Below are 24,348 nucleotides of genomic sequence, written 5' to 3'. Positions count from 1 at the left end.
AAAGTGCTGAATCTATCTTCCCCTTGCTGCCATTGTCATGACACCCCCAATAGACCCACTGGCTTGGAAGTTAGTTGCGGGCAAAGTTGTGGTGAGAGATTAATTTTGCAGGATTAGGTGGGTTAATTAATAGATGGCTGCAGCTCATTGTTTTGTGCTCACGCGGTAAGAAGCCACCCAAGAGAAGCGCTGCAGCATTAAATCAATTTCATGGCCCTTTTATTACTGAGGAGATAAAGCCAATATTTAGCTTTCAATTCTTCACAATTATTGGGCCCCTGCTTTGCCACTTGAGTGGCTGCGCTTGGCTGGGGACAAGGACACATCTGTTTATGAGCTGTGGAGGCCCGGGGGCCTTGGTGTCCGGACTCGGGGGAACTGTCCTCAGCTTTCTTTCCTAAAGACTGCAGCACAGAAATTCATTCCTCTTCAGGAGAGCACAGAAAAGAAGATAGATTAGAGCTGAGGAGAGAGGAGGAATGTTGAGGCTCTCGCAGTTAGAGTTACATTTTTTACATGTCATAAAATTATTGACATGGATTAAAAAAAAAAGGCTTTCTAAAGATTTTTGTTTGTAACAACACTACCTCTGAAAAGTTTAAACTGACTCGAGAGTACATCTTGGACATCTAATTATTTATTGACCACATATGCATCCATATACTGTACTTCCCCACCTTGAATAAACTTAAGTTAAAGTAACTTCCGACACGTGATTCCTGCATTGCATTTCAAGTTTTGTCCTGAAGGTGCACAGTGTGCAAAACATACCACATAGGCTCTGTTCTCCTGACAGTGCATAGAACACACCGGCACTTTATGTCTGTAAAGGGGCATTTTTCTTGGGTAAACACCATATTCTTTTCTACCTGCACCTGCATTTTGTGCATCTGTGAACTTGACTGTACTGAAGTAAAGGCAGAGGCACAACAGGGCAGTGTCACAGTGAACAAAGAGCTCAGTGGAATTTTTTTCCCTAGGATTTGTAAGCGTGCACCTAGTGCCTGAAGCCGATGTGATGGGCCACACTAATTAAAGCCCCCATCATGACTACCAGCGACATATCTCCCCTAATATCACTGTTTCTTTGAGCATCTGCACTGCATGAAGAACAAAAATAACCAAATGTTGCCCGTGACCAGACCCTGAAATACCATGCTGGGCCACACACTGGCTGGATTTGTACCTGTGTCTATTAGCAATCAGGGTTTGTGTAGTTCACCTCATAGACTGTCCATGTTCAATAATGTCAAGGTAGCTGAGACACAATGCCCCCCACAAACTGACCTACGATTTTTTTTAGTACAGTATGATATTAACAAATTCCCCTCTCATCATTACCTTTGATGTTTCTCTAAATTAACTATTCATAATACATGTCTACAAACCTGCCTTTGCAGCTTCAAAATTACTTTCTGATCCTATTACTCAGAAAACGTCATGAAAAGTCATTGCATAATGCATCAATAAGTTTCTATTTATGTCCTCCCAGTTAGAGAACAGTTTGACAGATGTTAATGTGATCTGTACTGTTCGTCGGCCCCAAACTGCCAGCAGCAGCCCCTCCCTGGCATTGACAAAGGAGCTCCATCAGTCAGAGACCCCTCCACTCATTTCAGCTATAAGAAGGCTGTCAGCTACCTAATGTACAGGATGAGCCCAAGGAGAGACAATACTCTAAGGAGGTCCTATGGATAAAGAAGACAGAGTCACCAGTTTAACATCTCTGATACTGAAACCTCACAACAAAATCAAACCTAAAAATGCAGTGAAGACGAGTGGATTTTCTGCTTAAATTGAGCTTTCAGATCATTCATCAGGGTCGACTCGCTGGCTAACTGTTTTCAGCAGGCGGCCAGTCAATTTTGGGTGCAGATGAAAAGAGTGATATAGATTAACAGTCCAGAGGAGAGATAAAGCAGCTGCATGACAAAGAGAACAAAGAGAACAACAAGGGAGAAATAAGGTCAGGTTTTTATTCTCATGGAATTTTGTATTTTAGACAAATTCTTCAAAAAATAATTACATTGATGCAACACCTACAACGAAGTCACAGTACTGTATTCTAAATTGAATTAAAAGCTGAATTGTGCCATTAAATACAGAGAGGACTAAACCTCTCTTTCAAGTGACATTGAAGAAATAGTGAAATACTAGCCATAGACAACAAGTAAGTGAAATCTTTTTTTATTTTTTTATATTTATGTATTTTTTATTAAGGATGGTTCCTTCAGAAGGTCCTGGAGGTAAAAGACAAAAACAATTCTGCTGATCCATTTTCTGATAAGTTTAAATTGTTTTCGCTTCTGTGTCTATGACTAAAAAGGCGGTTAAATAAAGGTTTGGCCAGGATACGTTTTCAAAGTTCTTAAAATAATGTTCATCGGTAAAAGCCGGTGAAAAAGGCGTTCATGTTTTTGGTGAACGGTGAATTAAACGCATCACTTTTCAACACAGAAATGAATGTGTTTTATTTTTGCAATTGTCTGCCTGCTGGTTCAGTGAGTTGTCGCGACAATACTTATATCGCTGGATCGGTCCAGTGGATGGTAAAGCTAGAGATTTCCATTCACTTATTCACTCTAATTTGATTTGTGGTGTGGTGGCAAAGTTGGCTTACCTATGCTGAATTCATACACTGGAAATTCCAAGTCATGGCTCTGAACATCAGAGGTCATTTACCATTTGAATGAAACATGTTTTCATTCATGATCCATTAGTTCTTCAAAGATCCTGCTAATGCTGTAATTGACGATAACCCAGTAGTCTGCTGAAGCTTACTGATATGAACATAATTGGCCATTGATGTGGCCAACCCTCAGCCATGCAGGAGAACACATTCTCAAAATGTAAACTTATTAGATTCTATTTTAATGAAGTTTTACGGAGCACGAAAAAAGGAAACCACACATACGGGGCATGTATTTTCCTGTCCCTGTAAAACGGTAAAACCAAACCAGCGGAAATAAGTCTGTTGATAAGTCAAAGCAGAAGCAGTGAGGCACACTGCCGCCTGCTCGCACAGGGAGGGGGGTGTTCTGTCAAAGATGGAAAACTGACTCCACTTCATATTCTGCTTCGTCAATAGCCTTTGATAAGATATAGAGGAACACACGGAGACAAATAAACAAACCAAAACAAAAAAAATATATATATCAAAGTTAAAATTTGAGACAGCCACCTTGCAAAACATCTTTTCATCTCCAGACTGACAAGTGTCCCATTGTTGTCATCCTTCAGCGATACTTTGTTGTTGCTGAAAGCATCTCTGGGTTGGTGCTATCAAAGGCATAAATCACAGAGCTGGAGAAAGCCAGGTGGCTTTCATATGAACTGCTGCACATATGTTCATGTCTCACCTCTCTTCATATCAGAGGAGACCTACAGTGCAAATAGAGGCTACCCCTCATGTACAACACAGAGAGCAGTGTCTGGGAATGAGCCAGGGAGAGAAAAAGCATTTACATGCACACCAATGATTCAATTATAGCCAGATGCAATACGCATATTATTGCAACTCTCATGTAAACACCTTAACTGGGTTATCTTACTCACATTAAGGCCCTAATCAGAGTAAGCATAACTTGATTAACAGAGTCAGGTTGCTTGTCAATCATACAGATTAATCTTGCCACGTGCATGTCTGGTCTCTCCCTGTTTGGATTCTGTTGCTATGAAAGGTCACTCAGTGAACAGCATGCATGGAGTTTGTCTGCAAAAGAATAAAAATGCATTTGTTTTCTCTAACCGGTCATCCTCTGCAGGGTCCTGGAGTGGCTGGATCCTATGCCATTTGGGACAAGTCCTCAGTTCATTGCAGGGCCACCCAGAAAGACAAACAACGCATTCATGCCTGCAGTTAATTTAGAGTCACCAATTCACCTCTAGTGATGTTTCTGGCGGCGGGAGGAAGCTGGAGAGCCCGGAGGAAACCCACACAGACAGAGGGGGAACATGGAAAACAACACAAAGGTCCCTGGCATTTCATTTGAACCCAATGACGCTGCTTGTTGCTGCCCAGGTATAGACATTAAAGTATCTATGCCCATTATTACACATATAAATAACATCTAAGAAGAAAAACCCAAAAAAATAAAGCAGTGACAATACTATTTGAAAGTGAAAGGTAGATACGGTTTTAGTGCATTAATAAAACATATGTCCAGCTAATGCTACAAATAGTTTATTATGAACTGTGAAAACTTATAATCACAGCTGTCTTATGACACTACACTCCATGACATTTTCACACCAACAGATATCAGTGAAAAGACCATCATGCCATTAAATGTATAGTTTGAAAATATGTTTGAGAAGATTTACTGTGGAGGACTGAGTCCTTTAGAGATAGAACCTTACACTATGATGATACTGTATCTCAGCATCAAAGGGTTGATGTGTTGGTTAGCATAGCTGCTCACATCCACAACTCTACTGCATTAAGCTCATCTCTCTTGTGTCACAGTACAGTATAGACACATTTTATCAACAAGATCCACCACCTATATATGGCATCAGCATAGTCAGTTCTTTTTAACTGACAGATAAGATCATTCTAGACTACTAGTGTGCGTGTGCATGTATACATATGTGTGTAAGGGGGTGGTCAGTGTTTACGTGTTTTATGTCATGTGTGGTCCTCTGCCAAAGATGAGTCCTTTTTTTTTTATCCTAACGTAATGGTTTTCTGTATGTAATGAAAGCATTTGGTGCACTGATCCCTTGCCATTTAGACTTTGTGGCTTCTTATTGGAGAGAGGAAAAAGGCATTTACAGAAGTGGATTGAGCCCAGAGTGCAGCAAACCCTGGATTTGTGGTAATAATTGCACATTTATACCTTTGAAGAAAATGATGAGCCTGGGAAAGAAACAAACAAACAAAAACACAAAAAAACAAAAACTGGGTACCCGCTCAGAAGTGCAAAACAACACAAAACGGCACCATGCTGCAGGAGAACTGCTCTGTCTCATTACTAAACACGACCGTGTGCTAACATTTGTTTGCCACACCAAGCTGCATCAGAGTTGGAAAGAAATGGAGAAATTGCAAAGGATTGTAAAGTTAGAAGGCACACAATGATGAACTTGCCTTCTAAGGATAGCAGTGTAAAGCAACTGAGCCGCAGATAGTACAAAACATAATTTAGTTTTTTTTATTTATCCTGTCTTTAGCCAGGACAGTCCCACTGAGATACAACATCTTCTCCCTGAGAGTCCTGGATAATGTGAGCCATGAGGATTTTTCCACAGGAAGGTCACAGACGAGGTGAACTGTAACTGCAGTTCAGCCTAACTGGAATAGTATGGATTGAGTGTGCACTTCAGGGGGGTGATTTCTTACCGATGAGGTGGTTTGACCCAGAACCTATCAAATCTTTCCGTATTACATGATGCCGCTATAAATAAAGTAAAACCTCAGCCTTACTAAAAGTCCTTGATACATTCCATCATGTACGTCAAAATACCCTTACATTTGAAATGCCTCCAGCCATTGAAACATCAAACTCTGCACACCCATTACATGACTGCACATTGTGTGTGAGTGTCTGTGATGTTGTGATGTGGTGAGGTGAGCTCAGGGAAAAGCTCAGTGTCTTTTACTTCAGTTCTCAGTGACAAGAGCCCTTTTTCTTTTTAGCTGAAGTGCATGGCAGCATAGCATCAAAGAGGACAAACTAGGCTCTTTATTGAAGTGTAGCCACACTTTTGACCTCTTCTTTTACTCCTTCCTGTGCTCTTCAGAGAAAAAAAAGAGCACTGATGCTCCAGAATTGATATAAGCACATTCTGCTTACACACACACACACACACACACACACACACACACACACACACACACACACACACACACACACACACACACACACACACACACACACACACACACACACACAACTAGACAGAACATAACTCTCAGTCATTCACACGCATTCAGTAAAAAGGAGCAGGAATGGAGAGTGATATAATAAGGAGTGGAAAAAGATGCCTTTTACGATGAAACATGAAATCTATCATAAAATATAAGGACAAAACCAAAAGAAAACAAAAGAAAACAAGCAAACACAAATTGCCAAATACAGCCTTTCTCGTTTTGTGGATAGCACACAGTTTGGGTTCACAGCCCCAATATCCAAAAGCAGTTTTTTGATGGTGTCTTAAATAGAGAGAGACAGACAAGGAGGAACCAGATGTCTGACCTTGAGGCGGTGCTTATGTAATAGTCTGCTTCAGTACATTTAACTGCAGTGCTTCTTTTCAACCCAGGATCAGCAAAAGCAAAATGTCTCTGCAGTCCACTCTCCTCTGACATCAGTTCTGACACTACAGTCTGAAAAGGTCCTGTAAACTCTGAGCGAATCGGTTGTTATGGCCCAGCCTGTGTGTTCCCCATCGAACCAATCATACTAATTAAACCAGGCCACTTAGGCCTCCTCTCATTACTGTCCAAGTAAACAGCCTTAATTTTTTATGCATTTTAATGTCCATCCTCCAGTTCTGACGATGGCAGCGGAGGGGATAGATGAACGATGAAGGGGGATAATTTCAGGTTTCCTCTAATGAAAGTGAGTGCATTAAGTGTTATCTCACCATTCGAGTTAAATATGTGTTTGTGGATTTGCTCTAATCACTGCAAACTTGCTTTTTTGCAGGAGTATCTAATTAAGAGTGAGGAAAATAAAATATGATACGATATAATAAGAAGCTTTGAACACCGTAAACACGATTTTATAGCCGCGTTAACACACTCGCAGACGCCGTTAGGTTTTAGTCAGCTCTGTACACAGTAGTTACGCCATATACCACTGCTCCAGATACCAGGGGCAAGTGGGGTAAAATGTGGCATGACCCAAAAATAGCAGAGCAACCTAAGGTTTCACTTGATTAATGGAGCTGTAAGTAATGTGAACAGTAGAGGTGTGCAAAAGGGCTGTATGCTGTGACTCTCAATATATGATTACATGCTTATATACGTATGGATGTGGCCATGCACTTGGGAAAGAGTGCGTGAGAGCAGCTGGAGGGCTATTAGCACAGTCAGCAGGAGGGAGAGATAGAGGGACAGAGGGGGGAAATAGGGAGGGGGAGGCCAGCTGCATAAAGACCTATCAAGTACCCTGCTAGCTGGGCCTGGAGCTCTCAAACAGTGGGTGGCATCAAAACAGCAGACAGTAGGCACTCAGCGCGTTCTCCAACATACACACGTGTTGTAGTCATCTACTGACTTCCATATGTGTACTGCTTTTCCGTTATCCTGCTGGTGTCCAGAGGTGGCAGCCACGTGTGGGACAGGACAGCTAGGGTTTCTTTTCTAGTCCGACATCTCCACAGCCGAGACATAATGAGCTTTCGTGTTGCCACTCTGCCTCTCACAGCTCATCTTCCCCACCGTAGGTACCTAGACTGTGGGTCTCCATGCCAGAATGTTTTCCTGCTTTGTGTGAGGATGTGTCTGCTGTGAGTTAAGACCTGGGCAAATGAGGTGAGCATCTCTCTTACACTTCCAGGATCTCCTCTGTCAGACATGCTCGGTGGTTTTTGCAGAGACAGGTGCTCACGCAGCTGAGCAGCCACACGTGCACGTGCACACGACCTAATGTGTGTGCATGTGAGCATGCAGGTTGACCACTTCACATTGCATCAGCATGGGAAAACGTGGAGGTGATATGTTGCTACACCTTTGAATCCATCTGGTGCCTCTGGGAATATCCAGGGAAAACATCCTTTTTGGAAGCAACTGGGAACATCCCTCTCCGACAACACAGTGTGTGCATTTTGCAGATTTAAGGGACAAAAACTGAGAGCAAAGCTGATCTGAAAGCAGTTTAGTTATTGGATTGCACATGCAGAAGGAAATAGGATGTGACACACAGCACTGTCCACTGACGTCACAGGGTCACTGGCAACAGAGTCTTAGCTTGGTTGTCTCAGTGTGTGTGTGTGTGTGTGTGTGTGTGTGTGTGTGTGTATGTGTGTGTGTAGTAAGTACTGCAGTGCAGACATTGAGTCAGACAGTTAAAGTTACTATATCTCTTTTGCCTTCATTCCAGTCATTAACAATCTTTGATTTTACCACTTTTATGCTTGTGTGCGTGTGTGTATGAGTGTGTGTCTGTGCATGCCCAGGGGTGTTAGAGTAAGATGCGTTGTGCATGGTCATTCAACTGTGTGAGGTCCAACGCTTCTTGTCAGGCTCTATTTCGGGGCCCGGGACTCATGGAGTGTTTCGGCCTCTGCAGACTCTCTGGGCTAATGATCAGCCTTGGCAATTAAAGCCAATCTGTGAGTCAGAGTGGCATCAGGAGGGCCATCTGCTTCCAGTATTGTAACACTCACTCTGGCCTGTGGGACACAACTTGCCGGGGTCACAGCTCACCCAGCTTGTGAAGAGATGGTCACAGGATCTGCGGGATGATGTGCTGCGTAACTTGACTTTAACAGAAACCTGTTTGGCTGCATGGGCCACTGCTGGGTCTCATGGGCGAAGTAAAAACACAAATGACGGTAATGTTGTATGTACTCATGACATCGCACCTCATCAGCTTCAGGCCAGTGATTTTTTTTTTCACCTGCTCTAGTACTGTAGCCAAGAAGTACAGGTACTTATTGTACTGAAATGGGAAATATAGCATGTCTGAATACTTAAGAGAGGTTCAGATCTGTTGATAATGACATAATGAGTGCACATGGTGACCACAAACCACATCATCATACACAGGATGTAATGAGGCAATGAGAAGAGATTTTCATTGGATGAAAGGTTTTGCGAGCAGCGCTGGAGCCTGGAGTCAACTGTACTGAAATGAATGTAGCATGGCTCTTAAAGTCAGTCTTGACTTGGGTGTAAAACATCTTTATCTTGTTTTTGATTTCAAGTGTTACAAACTGACAAGACTTCTGTGCCTGAGGCACTTACCATGAAAAGGAAGCAAAGACATCTGGGCTTACTTTAACACCATGTTAACATGCGAGAACGCTTGTTCTTCCTCATGTTCATACGCTACCAGCAGACCTTTGTCCTGTGAAACTACACATGTCACCAGATGGCCACCATACCATCCTGTAGCCTTGACCAACAGCCATGTAGAAGCTAATATGCTTCAGAGGTTCAGAGCTCTGTGAAGTCCATGTCAACACCTCTCCATCTCCCAACAGCAGACAGCTGCTAGATCCTGGGATGCTAACTGGATTTTCAGGCCAATGCCCTGGTGTGACCTCTGGTGCATTTATCATACGCTTGGTTGGATCTGGCCCAGTTTATATAGACCTCAGGAGCAGTCACTATCATACCAATTACACAGGTCAGCAGCTCTCTTCTCCTATATACCACTTGCAGAGAGGACAGATGCCCTCACTACTTTTAGATTTTTCTCCTATGGTGGAAGTGGGGTCAACAGTTCAGGACTCTACTTTTCACGATTACCGATAATTGCATAGAGAAATATGCACCGTTTAAGTGTAACCGCGATACACACATCCCTTGTACTCTGCATCCTGTATTCAAGGAGTACGATTCAAACTTTACACCAACTGAGGGTTAAAAATTAGTTAAGAAATTACTCAACAGGGCAGCACGGTGGCGCAGTGGGTAGCGCTGTCGCGGCACAGCAAGATTGTTCCAGGTTTGTGTCCCGCTCGATGCAGAGTTTAATTGTTCACCCCGTGTCTGCGTGGGTTCTTTCCAGGTTCTCCAGCTTCCTCCCACCTCCAAAAACATGCACTTCAGGTTAATTGGCCGGCTTCAAAGTGTCTAGTGGTATGAGCGTGCTTGTCTGTGTCTCTCTGTGGCTCCATGGCACACTGGCGTCGCGGTTGGAGTTTCCCCCGCCTCACGCCCAAACCAGCTGGGATAAGTTCCAGCTCCCCGTGACTCGCCACAGCGGATGAAGTGGTAGAAGATGAATGAATGAATGAAATTACTCAACATCACTCATTGGATGCAAACCTCCAACATGCCAGGTCCCAAGATGGTGAGACTCTGACTAATGCAAACCAGAATTTGGAATTACATTGCTATCATTAGTTTCATAGTTATTCAGAAACAATACCACTGGAGGTTTTCTTTAGGTTTTCTTTAAGTAACATCCGAGGATGCATCGAGTTTAACACTAAACTGGATTGGCACTGCTTCAGCCACACTTTAATCTGTAATATTATTATTTGTTGTTACACAGCAGTTGATTTTCCACAAACCCTGTAAATTTTAACATTCCAGAACACAAAATCTGGAATATTACTTGATTCAGATGAAAACAATCAGGTATGGGAAATTTTACAAGGATGTCTTGGACTAATTTGTATCCAAGCCCTGAAGACCTGATACATGAAGTAAGAAGGAAAGATCTTCTAAGTTCTTCTATCTCACACTGGTAAATAATCTTCTTTTAAAAATTCATGGTTTATGTGATGATCACCACAAATCTTGAGGATTATTTGTTGAACTATAACTGCATCTCTACAAAAATATTTATCAATATCTACAAAGTCTTTGGCTTATCATAAAAAGCCAAAAAAGCAATTGTTACAACAAAAATATAAACTTCCTTGGTGAAGTCGATAACGTGGATTCCTGAACTCTGGTTTGAAATTATTCCAAACTGTTAATGCTGTTTCCTCTTTAGTGTTTCTTTTCCAGTAGACTGTCCTGGTTCTCCTACAACAAGGCCCTATATCTCCATGCTTATGGATATATTTTTTCTTTCACACAGGGTTTCAAACATGTCACTTGTTTAATGTAGACTCATTTGAGATATACATAAATATTTGACACATATTTCCGTCAGATGATCAGCGAGCAGATTTGACGTAGATTGACTCAATTCAACAAGGCCAGACATGTGGGCGGGAATGATAGACAAACCGCTCATCCTCTGTGCATGAAGCACTTGTTTTGCCAACCAGGCCAGCCTCATGTTTTCCTTTTCAGTAGTAAGAGAAGCTGTGGAATCCAGATCCACCTGCTGAGCTGAGTACTGTTTACATCACGCAGAGAGAAACCCATTCCACACTCATTCCAGGATTTTGTCATTTTATGTCACTTAAATTTGATGAAGTGAGTTGGTGTGTGTCAGGCATTGTTGATCGGTGGTGTTGGAGATGCAGAGGGAAGGAAGCTACTATATGATGCTATAAAATGCCTCATATCGTCCAGAGACTCAGAACTGACACAGATGAAGCATAGGACAATAAAAGACAAGGAACACTAATAGACAAACTAATACACCAACAAAAAAGTTCCCCAAACATCACAAACAACATTTAAAATGTGCCAGAAAGAGACAGATTCACATTTCTGGAACAGTCTGATTAGTTCATCTTAACTGTAATTAAAGATTAGTCATTGTCATACGTCCCTAGCTGGCCTCTCCCGCCTTACTCATTCTTCCTTGCTGAAGAGGTTGAGTCAGAATGTCTGTTTGTCTGTCGTGACATCTGAAGTAGCTGGATGACTGACTGTTATGTCTTCCTCTCGCCTAGCTCTGCGTCTCTCCCTGATGGGACCACAATAACATCTTCATCCCTACTTTTCCAGCAAAGCATAATGACCTCCTAGCAGCATCCCTAATGGAGCCATAATGGTCATTTATGCCAGGGGAGACTCTAAGGGCAAAGCTGTGGAGGCAGCGCGTTGCATAGGAATGGCGTATAGCTCGTGGTTTGCTCCACACACACACACACACACACACACACACACACACACACACACACACACACACACACACACACACACACACACACACACACACACACACACACACACACACACACACACACACACACACACACACACACACACACACACACACACACACACACACACACACACACACACACACACACACACACACACACACCTGTAGCTATGAGACGTAGAGCTGCAGGTAGAGCTGCAGGCAGCTCCTTTGTGGTGCGCCCCATGACAACTTGTAATTGACAGTGACTTGCTCAAGGGCACTTTGGCAGTGCTCAGGAGGTGAACTGACACCTCTCCACTGCCAGTTCACACTCCAAACATTTTGGTCCACGTGAGCATTGAAATGGCCATCCTCTTGTCTGCAGCCCATGACCTAGGTAGTGTGGGTTCTGTTATGCACAGAACACACACATATGAGTAAGCAACCTCTCTTGAACCTTGTCATATTCCTTCTTCTATTTTTACTGCCACCACTGGCAAGAGCTAAACTGTACAAAAACATCAATGCATAAGCTTAACTTGGACATATTGCAAAAAATACTGCTTCTCCTTCAAGCCATTTGCATTTTAATATACACAGCAAACACAAAAACCTGATACTATATAAAGTCTCAGCCTCGGGTTATCTGAAAAAAACAAGAGAAAGTTACTATAAATGTACTCTAAGGCTGCAATCAAATAGAATACTTATTTGAATGTCACTTTGGATGCTAAAGATCCTCTAAACTAGACACCTCATGCTTTAAAATGCAGCAGCTCTTGCGTTGCCCCCCCTATGTGTTGAAAGTTGAATAATACAAAAGTACATTTATCAGCTACCCAATGCTAATTAGAGTGCTGCATAGAAACAAGAACAATGTACACGTATGTTCCTTTTGTCCTGCCAGCTTTTTAATTCGTGTTTCTAGCGAGGATTAGGACAGGGAAAGAAGTACATACAGCCTACTTTATTATCAGACTGTAGATTGTATAGATTTAGTTATGATAGTGAAGGTTTAAACTTCTCAAGGTGATCACACTGTTTAAACTTTTCTCCCCTCCTAGAATGGACAGAAACCACGCCTGAATTCAATGCTTTGCTCAAAGTCTTACATTTAAGAGAAAAATGACCCATATTCCGCCAAGCAAATCTCACTCATCTTAAATCAAGTCAAATACATTTCTTACTTTGACCTCTAATGCGTGAGGGAATATTCAAAATTTGACAAACTTTATAATTTTCCTCTTTTGATGCTATCTGAAAATCAGCAGCGTGGAGCCGCTTTTAACTGCAGCTTCTAGGGGTATGGTACACTCCTTAATGTCTGACAGACTTAAAGTGAGCTTCTTTTGTTCTTCATTTTAATTCAAACATGCTTTCAATTTGGTTTGCCTATTGTAATCTAGCCTGAAAAATGTTCTCTTAAGATAATTTAAGTCAAGTTTTGTAACACTGATGTCTACTATAATTTTTTTCTGTTTGATTCTTGCCTGAGTTGCTTTCCACAATGAGCAGAGCAAGGCGTGATACCAGAAGAAAATCTGTTTGAATAATAACATAGTTGAATACAGACTTTAAAAAGGCTCCGTGTGGAGGTTGGGTTTGACATGTTGTTCCCTTTTCATCAACAAAGTAGCCTGAATAACGCGAATATGTGAATCCCTGATTGACACTACAGTCATAAACATGGTTTATCAGCATCCCAAACATAAAATCTCTTCTCTTGTTTTACATGTCCAGAGTGTATTCAGAAGATTTTTGGTAAAAGCAAATACAATATTTAATTTGAACTTCAGGGACTGAAGATGCAGCTACAGAGATTCTATTATGGCTTGTTATTGTCACATGATGACACCGCGCAGCGACAAGAGGCGCTGCATATTGTTTATCTATTGTTTACAATGCATACATTTCCTGTTTTTAAAAGTATTTCTCCAATATAATTTTGTTTGCCTCCTGTTTAAACTGTTTATATTGTTTACTTGTACCAATTTTGTTATTGTTGCATTGCTGATGTAGTACAATCACATTTCTCCTTTTTGGGATTAAAACAAAATTATCTTAAATCAACAGTCATGTATCACCCCTCACATTTTGAATCCCTGCAATACAAGCCCATTCTTCTTTTATTCAAAACTGACAATGTTACATGTCACAGCATGAAATTCAGACATGACTATTTATCTGTGGAAAAAGCCTAAACCTTGCAACAAATAAATTACTGATAAGTTGAGGCAAATGTAGGGCCCAAACAGAGACCATCCAGTTGGCTAATTGCATCCTCTGTACAAAAAAGCTCTGATGAATCGATGGAGTACTTGTCATTCAGGGGATGTTGCTAGTTATTTGTAACACCTCTTAACCATTTGTAATTCGGAGGTAATCTCCCTGATTGCCACTACACATGCACTATTCAGCAGCATCTTTGAAATTCAATCGCAACTTTAGTTCAAGCTGAAATGATGCTGCATTAAACAGTGTGTGATTAGAGCACTGCATAGCACAGAGCAAAAATCAAAGCACACATCTTTGTCAAAAATTCCGCCCTCCTCCTGTTGTCCGTATGAATACATTATGTACCAGATATGTCAAAAAATATGTTTAAATATTAATTGTACAGATTTGAAAGAAAGAAAACTTTGGTTTTTAAGGGAAACTGAAAAAAAATTGAGTATTTTATAATTAAAGGAACCCCAATAAATCATTAGGGGCAAAGTAAATATGTTGGAAAGAGTAAATGCTGTTCTGTATTATCGAATTGAATTGTGGGTATGTTAGTCATTTTCTACCTGCTTGCACTTTCATGCATGTTACAAAATCTGCTCTAATCTCATATTGATTGATAAGATAGTATAATTGTGACTGAAAAGACAACTCTGATGAGTTGGTGGTTGTATATCATGCATATGTACCCATATAAAAAATATAGCAGTAAGTGCATGAAAATGTTTGCTACCAGCTGATGTTAGCTACTAGTAAAGCTTCTACCAGCTAATAAATATATATATATATATATATATATATATATATATATATATATATATATATATATATATATATATATATATATATATATATATATATATACTGTTAGATGTGTCAGAGAACCACTACACCTGACAACAGTAGTTTCTCTCCTTCAGAAAAAACATGACTCTAATATAACTAGTATTCAAACCCAAACACCAAGAAGCTGTCTCTCCTTGTGGGATACGATCTGACATATGATCACTTACATGAAAACATTTTGACAGAGAATGTCGTGATTTACTGCAGTAAAATTTAATATTAAAATCTAACAAGTAAAGGTCTCTGTGTGTTAAATAGTAATGACGTCTGTGATGGAATAATTCTGTATGCAAGTCATGCAATACAAATGCAGACACACAGAAACGAGCTGTATGTGATCAATATGAAACACACTTTGTGATCAATGGTTGAATTAATTGGGAGTGTCACAAGGACCAGAGTGCTATCTTGTCATAGTCTAACAGCTGTTGTGTTGGTGACTGACAGTCCGACTGGCTGCACTGAGTTCTTTCTTTTTTTAAAACTCTGGTTATAAATATTTCACTCTTCTTTTAGCTTCTGTTTTCTCTGCTTGAACTCTGACTGAGCTACAGGGATGTCAAAGTTGGATTCTGTTTTTCTGTGTATGTCTTACAGGGCTTTGTTATTTAACTCAGGGTTTCATCAACGATTAATGTTTTATCAGTATATAAGCTTGACAATTGGACAACTGTCAAATCAATTTTTTTAGGTTAACAGTGGACACGCGGGTGTCATAAAAAAAGAATTGCCTTGGAATACTGCCCACAATTTACGCGTCTTGAATTCAGCTTTCAGGATTCAGCCTCTATTTATTTCTCGGAGTGTTACGGCGAGGTTGCGTAGTGCAAAAAAAAAAAATTATTTTGATCTTAAACTGAGGATGCTTTCCCCATCTTTGCAGGGAAGGACACTAGTCAATATTTGGCCTGGGGTTATTTAATTTGGACAAGGAGCTTGATTCATACATTAAAAATTCCAATTACCCTGTCAAGAGTTGAGCGAGCCCAGAGGAGCTTGTTTTAATCATTCTGCTTTATCAAGCTCTTTAAATTGAGTTTAACATGGACAGGATCATACATTCTGCCTTGGGGAAGGTGATACCCCTTAATTTGTCCTAAACAGTAAACATTTTAAAAATCCATGTTTGACTAGAAATCCAGTTTACACACTGAATAAATAATGATGGCTGCTTTCCTTTGCAATATCTCCTCCTTCTTTTAGTTACATCCAAATAAATCCACATTTTATGATGCTTTCCATAACAGTTGTGTCCACTATAAACATTATATTAGAAGCAATTTTTTTTTAAATTTCTGTGCAGAAAAACACTTACATGCACATCACTACTCCTCTGAATCACATTCATATCAATTATCATCAAAGAAAAAAGCCATTCCATTATCCTAATAATTGCTAAATTTTCTCACATTGATATGCTGCACATGTTCACCCACATTACTGATGAGACGCATTCCCCTTCCTAAAATAATATTGTGGTCATGTGTGAATCGAGCATATGTCTGATCTGGAGGTGGCCACAGCTGGACCTCCTGTCTTACCATTCCTGAATCCATCTCACAAAGACATTACAGAGATCTGAACTGCTGTGAGACATTTCTCATTCTGTCTTATCAGTGGAAGAAATGATGTCTGGCACAGCAAACAAAGTATGTGTAAAGTCCCTAAATAAAGCATGAAATTGACGGGATGTCTGTCTAAGTGAGGCACAGCAGAGCCACATGCTCTCTTGCAGCAGACAGGTACAGCTGCTTACCTTCAGACTGCATGCCTCTCATTTGGACACCCATTCAAGTGTTCTGCTCTCAGAGTCAACTTTTTAAATGCAGAAAATGGCTCTGTTCATTTTCCATTTTGAGAACCAAGTTTTGAAATCTTCTCACAGACTACGCTGTTCTTTTTTTTTTTTGGTTTGTTTTCTCCATGGAGGAATTTGCATATATTGAGCCAGGACGAAGAGGACCTTTCCCCATTTTAGACATTTGGTCATGGTGGCGTTCAAGTATGGGATAAAAAAAAAAAAAGAAGTAAGCAATTTATTTTACCATACATCAGCTTTCAAAAGCCATTTCAGTAATCCAGACATGTATTATACTTATAACCCTGCAGATTATATGGTGACAGGCTTGTATATTGATTAGTTTTTGTGTGCGTGCACACAAGTGTGTGTGTTTATGTATGTACGTCTGAATGTGCTGGAGAGTGCACAACACAAATCAGCTGCAAAGACAAGATATTTGACAAAAGCCTTGAACTCACCGGGGAACTGGTAGCTGTAGCTGGGTGCGAATCCAGTGTATCCACGGCCATATGTTGCCACAATATTAGGGTAACCTGGGAAAACAATATGCACGCACACGCACACGCACACGCACACACACACACACACACACACACACACACAGTCAAGGCTGCTTCTGTATCCACTTTGAGAGTGAAACAAATCTTAATAGTTGGCTTTAAATCTCTTAAAGATCCAGGTGTTAGTCTAACATTACGTCACACCCTATAAAACACAATTTATTTGACAAAAATCCTTATTAAACAAGAGCTTTACTTCTTTAGGAAGAAGTACAACAGTTTGTAACAATGGAGAGAACCCATAATAATAAAACATTAGTGATTTATTATATATATATTTATTATATATATTACAAGCCTAAAAAAAAGGTATGTATTACAGCTCATTGGTGTTGATGTTTGATTGTAAACTGTATTTGCTGTGTGTGTTATTTGACAAAAAGCACCACCCTCAATCAATGGTCAACTGCCACAATCACATTAGCCTTTAATCCTGATCGTTTTACCGCTTCCATTTATTTTTTTTTACCTGCAGGAATAATAGTAATTATAAAACAGAGGCCCAGGTTGTAACACTATTTTCTTTTAAGTTGAGACAAACCAGTTGATTTAAAAGGTGATGCTAACACTATCAACAACCTCTTAAATTAAGTAGATGGACTGATAACCTATTTTGTTACATTTGAACTCACTTCTGGCACACAGGGGGTGTAAGAACAGTTTTTTTTCAGATATTTATTGTGTCATAACATTCAGATCCTATTAAATCTTAAGTACAATCATACAGATAATTACCAGGGCAACATGTTGGGTTTTGCTTATATGCAACGTGAAAAAAACTTCAAAAACTTCAGTTAATGTTTTTCATTTCAATTTCTTCTGTCGTCTGGAAATCGAAAATCAAACTGCTATTAATATCAGTTTGATATCAAGCAAACATTTCACTAAAAGTGTTTTCTACCGAGCTTAAAATAATAACTTTTGAAGGTGGGTCAAATTTGACATAAAACTATCTCATGGCGGTAAATTCTCTGCGAGTCCCAGAAATTAACACACCCTGTTCAACTAGATCCAGAAAATCTCTTGGATTCAGACAACATTTTGATGTGTGGTTGATCTTTTGTGGATTTCATCATCTAATATTTGTCCAAGCATTTTGGGAATTATCCATAAAGTGGGTAAAAAAAGTCTTGTAATTGCTCCTGTCCCCAAAAGGAAAGAAACCCTTTAAAAGACCACTGCTTGAATGTAATGGAATGCTTCCCGGGCTGGTTCTTTCTTCTGTTTAGAACTATTTGAGCAATTCTGCAGACAGACAAACAACAAACCAACCCTGGCAAAAATGTTACCATCACAGAGGAGCATGTACAACTCGTCCTAAGCACCTGACTGACCAGTGGTTTTATATTCTGTCAATCATAAACAATTCTAAACTGTGTTTCTTGTATATAACTTTCTATTCTATCTTTCTTGTATATTTTCAAATCCCTGTGTTAACAAGAGTTGGTTGCGACACCTTTACATTTAAGTTAGTTTCTTGAAGGGACATACACATACCATTTATAATCTGCTACTGCATCATTTTAATTGGGGATCCTTCAAATCTCAAAATGCACAAATCTTCTTTAAAATAAGAAAACCAAGACTACTAATTTATAGCTAATCTTTGAACGCTTTGGGCCAGATTTAATCACAGAATAGCGTTCTAAAACTTTGTGAAGATAACAACTATAGTGAAAAATGGCCAACTACAAATCAATGTCAGTCTGTGTGAGTTGTATGGTCCCTTATTAGATAAAGAGGCACACTGAGGTCCAAAGAGGACCCAGTGTCATTAGAAAACATTAAGAACAGCAGATGCATTGTTCATCTGCTGTCATGATTCTTATGACAACCTTAAAACCTCTCGTTAATGAGCAGGACGCTTTTCAGACAGAAGCAGCTGTGGGCAACATATTGAGAAAACAAGGTGTGAGGGTACACACTGCTAGGAGGTGTGATCCAGAAAAAATAAGAAAATTTCAGAGGAGTGGGTGTGTGGGCGAGTGAGCCTGTAAGAATTTCTGCACCATCAAAGGTAATATAAATATAATTAACCCTCTAATTATGGTATATGTCTCAGTCTATATCTGTTTCCCTCAAGCTATTATCACCTTCAACCATGAGTCTGGACTAAATTACCTAATAAGAGGAAGTCCTTTAGGCCAGGAATGAATCACTGGAACTAACCTTGATAACTCACTTCACTGCCTGTAAGTGACACCTCGGAGACTGACCTTGGAAACCTCTATTAGGGTTCTGTGTCATCACTTCTTAGATATGCACCAACCTAATAACTTTACTGCAGTCATGTCATTATTTGAAGGTCCTGATTGGAAGTTTTTGGATAAAAAAATCAAAGCAGGAGCATTTGCATTAACAAAAGTTTTAAATACTGCGACTACTCTGCACAGGAGACACTCAGCGCTTCACGCAATTGCAGCTCTGCACCCAGTTTACATCTATAAATTTATACATTGTGCTCAAAGCATAAAAGAGCTGGTATGCATTTGCTTATAGCATGAAAGTCACATATTCTGCATGGATTCATACTTGAATGCATGAGCGTAAGCAGGCCATGTGCATGTGTTGGTGTGAGCATGTGTATGTGTGTGGACTCTCTGTTCTGTATGCCTCAGAGCCTGTGCCAGCTGGAATCAGAAAGGTTGACCTTGGTCATAAATATCTAATCAGTGTTTGCTGTCCATGAAAAAGTTCAATTTATTCCTGACCCAATGGGAAAATGCTTCTCTCAGACCCTTTCCCTTCACTCACAGACAAAAAGTAATGCAACTCTGAGAGGCGGTGAGGAGAGCCTTAACCCGGAGTGGATGAAGTAGGATGGAAGCTATGCCAGGGAAAAAAAAATCCTCATCAGCTGAAGATGAGAAGTCATCACCGGGAAGCTACAGATGGATAGCTTTCACAAAACCCCTCATTGTTTGTTTGCTCTGAAAAGAACTGTGATATGATACAATGAATAGCGATCACAGACCACAAAATATTGGATATTATGTGTTTGATGCTGTTTTACTATCAAACAGAATAAATGCCACACTGAAATTGCTGGCTTAGATACTGCAGCTCCTCACCCTGCCTTATTTCAATATTTTCTAAAATGGCAAAACCATTTTCCGAGTCTGATGTACTGCATTACAATAGGTTTCACATTACTAAATGAAGAATTTGCTGGCGGATGTGTGCACTGTGCATCTGAGGAGAGAGCTCTAGAGAGGCATATGAAAGTGTCAGGAAAGTAGATTAAGATACATGCCAAGTCGTGCTACTATTTCATGAAATTCTTAGTATGTGCCTATCTGTAAATATTACAAGAGAGTGGGAGGAAAGAAGAGAAGGAAAAAGAGCCCACTATCTCTCCTAAAATTTCACAAATGATGTCTGTCACTGTGCCTGGCCTGGTGGCAGCCTCTTAGTGCTCTTATTTGCCATATTAATATGCATACTAATGTACCTATTTTATGGCTCAACAGTTCTGATTCACTTTAAAATCAATTATCCATCTGGTACACCCATACCTCGCCCAGGCTCAAATGTGTATTAATTTCAGCAAACATACATCGGGCACAACACAATAAAGATAAATGCCTCGATTAGAGGGGGTAAACAAAGGAGCTAGGGATGGCTTTAATGAGATTTGGCACAAAAGGAGCTTACACTTTCTTAAATAATGAGCCTTGGGTCCCCTTTTTCCAAATGCAAATTATATAAAGGAATGTTTCGCTGTCCTTGTTCCAATTTCATTTAGATAAGAATGTCTCCAAACAAGTTGGCTGTTAATATTCTCACATGAGCACATCACTGCCTTGCTGCCTGCCATCTCCCAGTGGAGGGGAAGAGCGCTGTCCTTTTCACAGACACATTAGTTTGTAATAAGTTCTGAAAAGTTCACTGTGCTTGTTTAATACTTAACAGTTGATTTGCAACTGAGTGACTTTGTTGGAGTTAAGAGATGCAATTGGCGAGTCTTATCAGCACTGCAGACTGTTAAATCTGTCTCCTGGCATAACCTTACAATAGCACCAACTATTTAAGCACTTATTTTAAAGATTGATGGTCAGATAAATAGACTGATTGGTACTGTGGACTGTAACTGATTTATTAGCCTTTAAAAATTATTACAGTAATTCGATAGAAAAGCAACTGGTTAAAACCAGTGGTTTCTGTCCATTCCTTCAAAAAAAAAAGTAAAAGTGCCAACGGCAAAATATGACTTGCTATCGACTTTTTGCTTTATGCATTACGTTACCTGGTGCAGAAGAAAATGCATAACTGTGGCTCTGCATGCACCTGCTCCAGGAGGTGCGTGTGTGTGTATGTGTGTGTGTGGGGGTTGCTTGGATGGCAAAACGAGTTTCTCACAATCAGCTGCATGTCCCTTCTGCTTTTGAAGTAAAAAAAATAAATCTTTTATGCGAGGGCAAATCCATTTGGTTGGGTCGCGCATTCAAATTATATGCATGGGAAATGTGAACGACAGACAGATAGACAAATAGATAGAGAGAGAGACAGTGGGTGGATTGGGGTGTGGGGGGTGGAGATAGCGGGTGCAATGGTGTTAAATAAAAACGGCCACAGGCATGGGCTGGATGGTAATGAAGAGGGGTGTGCCAGCAGCTGAGGTCCCTGTAGATGAGATCTCTCCCTGACATGTGTGTCCCCTTCATTACCCATTAAGGGGGGCACAGTGATGAATCCTTAATATGACATTACACCAATTTTCCTCTTCATTTAGCCTGATAATGTGCTGGTCTGCTCCTATATGCCCAGGGGCTGCCTGTACCAGACTCAACCAGAAATAGACCACGGTGGCCAGCAGTGGCACACCTTGAAGTGGCCTAATTAGGGGCAGCGCACACCTAATGGGGCTTTCTAGTCAAGAGTTTGCATAAGCTGATTTTTTCAAAGGTAGAAACAGATGACTAAATGGCATGCCTATCTGTCTCTTCCCAGAAAAGGTTCAATTTTGTGTGTTTTTTTGTTTTTGTTTCGGCAATATCATAAAAGAGGTGTCAGTTTTTAAAAATGTGTGAACTGTTCGTTGATAGTTATTCGAAATTAAATACATTAAAAGGCAGCATATAGATAGTTGTGAGTATCTGCATGGGTATTCAGGTGTGTGCGACTCACTCAGCATGCCCATCCCCAGCATGAAGGCATCCATGGTGTAGGGCAGACCCCTGGCTCGCCCCCGTGTACCTGGTGGGAACATTACCTCCTTGGGCTGGGCCTTCTTACATTCTACCTATGTAGACAGACAAACACAGACACACAAAGCAAGACAAACCATTAGGCTGTGTAGGATACACATCCAGACAGATCTGACAGGGCTGTCTCAGCTCTTTAAGGTGCTTTTCTATTTGACTTGCACACCATTAGACATTTTCCATAGAGAAAAACAAGACTGAGTCAACACCTCACATTTTAGAGGAGTGTCTCTGAGGAAAACTTACAATCATGCTCCTCCTGTATTAAAGCAAAGGTTGTTGCTCCACTGAGCATGTGCCGAATGCCTGAGGGGAATACACGTGTAATTCTTTCCAAGAGTTTCTGAGACATCAAGGTAGGAGAAGCACTGTTCGGCAATGTCATTACAAAAGTCCCACTGTGTGACAGTGTGTCCCGCTTCTTTGTCAAAGGAACAGTTAGATTTTTTAAAATCCAAACACAGCATAATCTCAAAAGCAATAATCTCTCTTGACAAAATCTGTTCTCTCTCACTATGGTTTGCTTCATTAAACTTAAGTCTTTGCAGGACAGTGTGTTTGAAATCTTAAGCTGGTCAAGAAATATATGTTTTGTGTCTGTGGTTCCATTTGTGCGTTGTGTCTCTCTTCTCGGCTGAAGTCCCTGGTGCCCCACAGTCCAATTCCACCTGCAGCATTCGTCTCTCTCCTGCATCTCCGTCTCTCACTCCGGTTCTCACACAAACAGGTTTGTTCATTTCCCATCTTACAAGACTGACATCTCCTCCTCCTACATAACACATATCAAATGAGGGATGTGACAGGGGCAGATGAGGAGAAGGAGGAAGATGAGAGCCCTATTTACCACATATCTATCCTATCTCGATGAATTATAGAGAAGCGCGTTCAGCTGACAAGGGTGGCATGGTCTTGTGTCTGTTGGTTTTTCTTTGGTAGGCTGAGTCTGTTCACCATGCTGCACAATCTATTTGCCTCACTGCCTGCTTGGCATCAGCCTGTCCATCTGTTTGTCTGTTTGCCTCCTGGCTCTCGCCTCCTTCTCCCTACTGCCTCCACTTAAGCAGGGCTTTCTCGGCTGCTGCGATTCACATGTCAACCTGGCCTGCTGCACAAGACAGGCTAGCGCGCCAGCACCGTGTATACCTCAACCAAGGTACAGCCCAGCAACCATACAAATACGCTTGAAATTTTGACAAGTCAGCGGTGCACATTACTATTCGCATACAAGGCTTGTATAGTGTTTGCACATGTCTGGCGACAGACACAACATTTTATGTTAAGATGCCTGACTGAAATAAAACTTGATGTCTGTGCAAAGGTACTGTGTTAATTGAAGAGTGTAACAAGCTCTGTATATACAGCAGAGAGGCCCCAATGTAAGGCGGGAACACTAATGAAGAAGGTGTCCATCAAGGAGAGAAAGTTGCTCGGCTGCAGAGTTGTGATTTGTTACTGTTAGCAGCCCCTTCATTTGAAGCAGTCGGACTTAAGTACACAGTTCCCTCAGCCACTTTGTAGCTGTCACAGCTACTCTGCCCACCTCGAAAGCTGGGAACGCTTTGACATTGTATTGGAGAGCAGAAACTCTTGCAGGGGTTTTCCTGTTTACTTGCCACCTCTTGTCATAATGATGATTTAACTTGACGTGACATACACACTAATGAAGGTGTCTGTCACCTTCTTCATTACACAACAAATGGCCCAGATTAAATATGTATTTTCTGCAAAAACATCAAGGCACTGAAAGTAAGAGTGGTACAATTGCTTAAAAAAAAATCAAATCAGCGGCCGGATAACTCATAACCAGCCTTGATTTCACATAGCGATGACATCTTGTTAATGTTTTCTCAAGATTTCATTAAGCTTATAAAAGTGATCAGCTGACCTAGAATGAGATCCTCAAGTTCTTGTGACCTTCCACATGGAGCTCAAAGTGGAAGTAAGCCATGGACTGTCTGGAGCAGGAGAGGATTAAGTTTTGTCTGCTGTCAGAAAGCAGATAAAGATGCTACTGAAAGCAATATCAGAACTAGTGAAGGATC

The 24,348-nt window shown here is 40.6% G+C and overlaps 1 protein-coding gene across 8 annotated transcripts in view; it reads right to left on the bottom strand.

The window, feature by feature from the left end:
- The window catches only part of LOC137605913 (RNA-binding protein Musashi homolog 2), a 235,668-nt gene that overhangs the window by 26,853 nt on the left and 184,467 nt on the right, over positions 1 to 24,348 (bottom strand). For all 8 annotated transcript variants that reach the window (XM_068330836.1, XM_068330835.1, XM_068330837.1 and 5 more), the window contains 2 exons: positions 22,230 to 22,344; positions 17,001 to 17,075 (listed from right to left, as the gene is read on the bottom strand). In XM_068330836.1, the coding sequence (XP_068186937.1) occupies positions 17,001 to 17,075; positions 22,230 to 22,344 (190 nt within the window). The remainder of the gene's footprint in view (positions 1 to 17,000; positions 17,076 to 22,229; positions 22,345 to 24,348) is intronic.

The sequence above is a fragment of the Antennarius striatus genome, chromosome 13, assembly GCF_040054535.1.
Source record: "Antennarius striatus isolate MH-2024 chromosome 13, ASM4005453v1, whole genome shotgun sequence".
NCBI lineage: Eukaryota > Metazoa > Chordata > Actinopteri > Lophiiformes > Antennariidae > Antennarius > Antennarius striatus.
This window is presented reverse-complemented; position numbering and strand designations above follow the sequence as displayed.